The following is a 4,289-nucleotide window of genomic DNA, read 5'->3' as shown; positions in this document are numbered from 1 at the left end:
ATGTAGCATCTCTGAAACTAATCATTTAGTATAACATTTAGTGTAATGGTTCTTCATCAAGGATTTCAATATTACTCCAATCAAAAACATGTTCCACTCTATGATCAGTTATAATGGGAAGACATATTAGCATATATGATTTCGATGTTTCGAGATTCGAATTTTTAGCTGTCTCCCCGTCTGTCCTACATATGATGCCTCACAATTATTGAACTTAGTCTTATAAATTATATTATTTTTCGAGAAGTGAGGATGAACTGAAAAAAGATATCTTGATATTTCTATTAACTTATTAAATTTTTCAAGGAATGGAAGGTACGGAATAGAAGGTACCATGATCGAAACAACCGATGGATCCTCGTTATCATTCAATTCGATCAATAAACGCTGCACTTCTAACTTTGATGTTTTTTAGTCTCTTATTAATTATGTCAAAAATGAATTTTAGGACAGTCATTATTCAATAAAATGTCAATTATTAGTGTTACATTTTTCTCATGGAATTCTGAATCTGAGTAAAATAGTTCTATCCACCAAACTAAAGATTACACCTCTCTTTTGAGAAAATGAATGGTTGGAGAAAAAATTCAAAAATCTATCCGAAAAACTAAGTTTATGATACCAACCCAAAGATACGAGATTGTTTTTAATCATGATTTAAACATCTAGAAAATTAATTTTTTCTTCAATCTCCAAGGTGAGTTGGAGATGTGAGTGAAACGAAAGCATTCCAAAAAAGTAAGAATTTCAGATGATAGAACTGCAGCACATAAGTCATCGACATATCGGAAATAAAAAAGAACATGATCATTAAATAAACTCAATACTATTCTTTCTAATTTTGCATTACCAAGTCAGCAATGATAAGTAATAAAAGAGAGCCCATGAGCGTGCCAAAATTCTGTTTATAAATTCTGTTTATATAAATAATATTATCAAATACAAAATACGTGGAATCTAAAATTAAGCGAACTGCAGTCAAAAACTCCGTTTTTGATAAATTACATTTTTCTGATATAAAATTCCAGTTGTCAATACAAACACACTCCAAGGTTATATCAATCGAAATGTTCGTAAAAAATATCTAATGAAATTTTCATAATTATCATCTATATTAATTCCTCTTAGTTTATCAACAAGTTGGAAACTGTTTTTTATAACTCTCCGCTTTTGGAATTGACTCAATAATTATGTTATGTAGAAAGGAGACTAAGGCTATATAACGATGCTTATAGATGATGCAATAATACTAAACTGACAGTTCGGTTATGAATTTTTGACAGAGCGTAAGCCTTCGAGAGTAACCCATCACTACAAGATAAATATATTAAGATTCAGTAATATATTTGCATCTTTTCCAATCTTTCCAAACTTTTGGCGAGCAATTTCGTTTCCTCAGTTCAACTTTCACCCAGTCTCTCGACATACGTATACATCGAATTCCATGACTACCAATACTAGTTTAATGCAATAACATCATTGCATTTAGTATATCTGAAGAGGGCCTATTCTTAAGACGGAAACATGTTAATTATTACATAATTATTACATAATTATTACATAATAACTTCAAATTTATAATTTCTTGGTGTTGAATATAAATTTATATGTTAGACTCTTATTTGCTCTATATTGTATTTATTATTCAAAGTTAAATTTATAAATATAATATATATTCTTAATTTAAGTTTAATTATCTCAACATTTATTATATATAAGAATATATTATATTTAAGAATGTTATGGTTTTATAATAAAAAAATTTAGGTCGATTTATTAAACATAGATGAAAAATGTGAACTAGATTACAAGATATACAAGATATCAAATAATAAGTTGCTGGGCAATCAATTCATTATAAAGAAATATGGAAATTATTGTCAACTACACAATTAGAAAGATCGAAAATTAATTAGAACGTTGTAAGATTTAATTAATGATGTAGAGATGTATAGACGTAACATGTAATGTAAGATTTGTTTATATATTAACATGTTTATATATTAACATTGAAAAGATTCTGATGTAAGGACGAAATGTTTGTTTAAATTTTATATTTTACAAAATATTAAATATTAGCAATTAAGAACTAACAGTGGCTTATAGTTCTTTTTATTTTTAATTATCTCAGATGTGACTGTGCGCCGAAACGTTCAGACATTAAACACAATCGCTCTGAGATGCTAATAATATAAATAAGGCGCCGAAACATTCGAACATTCCTATATGTGAAATAATCTTTCCTAAATTAATTCGGTAAAGAACTTATTGCGAAAAATATTATCAACCAGGATTTGACCCTTTTATTTTTAATTAATTTTTTGTGTTAAACATTATTTTATTAGATTGGAAATTTAATGAATATTATGTAAATTATGGACATTATGTAAATTTTATATATAAAATAAGATAATCGTTCTAACTTATCAAAAATAAGTTTATCTGGAAGTGTGTTGTATTAGTCCAAACATCTGTTTGCTCACCGATGATCTAAAGGTGATCAGAGCCATATACTGATTTGGACTGCCGTCTCTAAGGATTCTAAAGTATTGTATATCTTGATGACAAGCTGCTGTGAAAGTTAAAAGATCGTGACACGTCATTGTTGCTGGTACCGACAGGATACAGATAGTATGACTGCGATCCGCGGCGCAATGCATTTCAGTCAATTCACTGTAATCAAAAAATAAAATCGTGAGTAATTGATATTATATTTTCAAGTTGCTAATTGTATACAAAATTCCCACTTGATTAGAATCCACTTTTTCTTAATGAAAATGTTGAGAGAAGTTATGCATTATATTAACAGTTATTGCAGCTTTCCAATATTTAACAGCATATATTTAAGTTTCAATTGAGAACTCTTAGATAAATACCGTGAGTGATATTAGCTGAAGAATATGATTTTATTTAATAATTGAATCAATTTTTTTCCATTGTTTATACACTACTGCTCAAAATTGTGAATTGCTAAAAAAATAAACGGAAATTACAAATAAACTTTTCAAATGAACAAATATGATAGAGGTGTATATAAGTTGGAAAAAGATATCGATTTCAAATTTTGTGCTGGACATGGATAAATATTTAAGAAAGTGGTATATAAATAATTTCATAGATATTAAGTATCAAGTTACACACAAGTTTTTGATTAAGATATTAAAAAAACTTATCTATAACTTATCTATAACTATTACTTAGATTATTAAGAATTTGACTTTTGTTATTAAGCCTAAGATTAGATTTTGAGAAGTAACAAGTCTAAAAAAGAATATATATTATTAGATATAGGAAAAAGTTCATGGCATTTTTTTAATGCCATCTAATGGGAACAACGCCACGAACTTTTTCCCACACCTAATATTTATATTTTAGTGATATATGATGTAACAAATTAAAAAACACAATACAAATGCAAACTTTACATATTTCGTTTTTATATTACAAAATTATTTTCATAAATGGAGAGTGTGCTGAAACTTTTGAGCAGTAATATAATTCAAAGATGATTGATGCCATACAAATCATATAATTTGGAATGACTCAAAGCAAAAGAAAAGTGACTTACTCCTCCTTAAAGAGATGAAGGATGCCTTTCGTAACTTCAACGAAGGGATTTCCAGAGATAAAGCTTATTTGATCAGGTGAAGTGCAAGCGGCAGCACCAGTTATCTCTGTTGGAGTAGAACTCGCGATATGATTAGAATTTACAAATGATGTCTCTTCGGAATTAGTTCTCGAAAACGAATGAGATTTGCTTGTGGTTTGGTTTGATAATAATGGGGATGTAGTCTCTGTCTTGTTTGTATAAGTTTCAACATTGATATCCCTTGGTTCTCTGCAACCTCTCGTTTTTTTTGCAGCCATCGTACCTATGATATTATATTTGTTACTTATAATAATCACATTTTACTTATAATAATCAGTATCAATTACTTTATCGTTATCGATTTGTTAGAAGATCATGAAAGAAATTAGGATTGCCCTTTACAAAAATATTCTAACTATATAGAACAATCATATCGATATATAGAAATACATTACAGAAAGTACAGTACGGTACAGAAATACATTAAAAATTATTTATATTGATAATTGTAATAAATATTGCATTCAAGAGAATGAAATGTTTATGCTTACTGGTGGTCTCTTCTAACTCCGAATCACAAATCTCGATGCGAATAACGCACAAAGATACTAAGACAGCTGATGAATTCATGCCACAATTAAATTACAACATATAATAAACATTTCTTTTTATTTATTAAGTCACCATATCAATTCGATAT

At 28.1% G+C, this 4,289-nt stretch overlaps 1 protein-coding gene across 1 annotated transcript in view; it reads right to left on the bottom strand.

Moving 5' to 3' along the window:
• LOC105621917 (BRCA1-associated protein) overlaps positions 1-4,219 on the bottom strand; it is an 8,651-nt gene extending 4,432 nt beyond the window's left edge. The window contains exons 1-3 of the mRNA XM_012203353.1: positions 4,141-4,219; positions 3,569-3,872; positions 2,484-2,673 (exon numbers count right to left, since the gene is read on the bottom strand). Of these exons, the coding sequence (XP_012058743.1) occupies positions 2,484-2,673; positions 3,569-3,872; positions 4,141-4,219 (573 nt within the window). The remainder of the gene's footprint in view (positions 1-2,483; positions 2,674-3,568; positions 3,873-4,140) is intronic.
• Between the last annotated feature and the right edge of the window lie 70 nt (positions 4,220-4,289).

Source organism: Atta cephalotes (genome assembly GCF_000143395.1).
Source record: "Atta cephalotes unplaced genomic scaffold scaffold00038, whole genome shotgun sequence".
NCBI classification, from domain to species: domain Eukaryota; kingdom Metazoa; phylum Arthropoda; class Insecta; order Hymenoptera; family Formicidae; genus Atta; species Atta cephalotes.
Note: the sequence above shows the minus strand (reverse complement) of the source record. Positions and strands in the feature narration are given on the sequence as shown.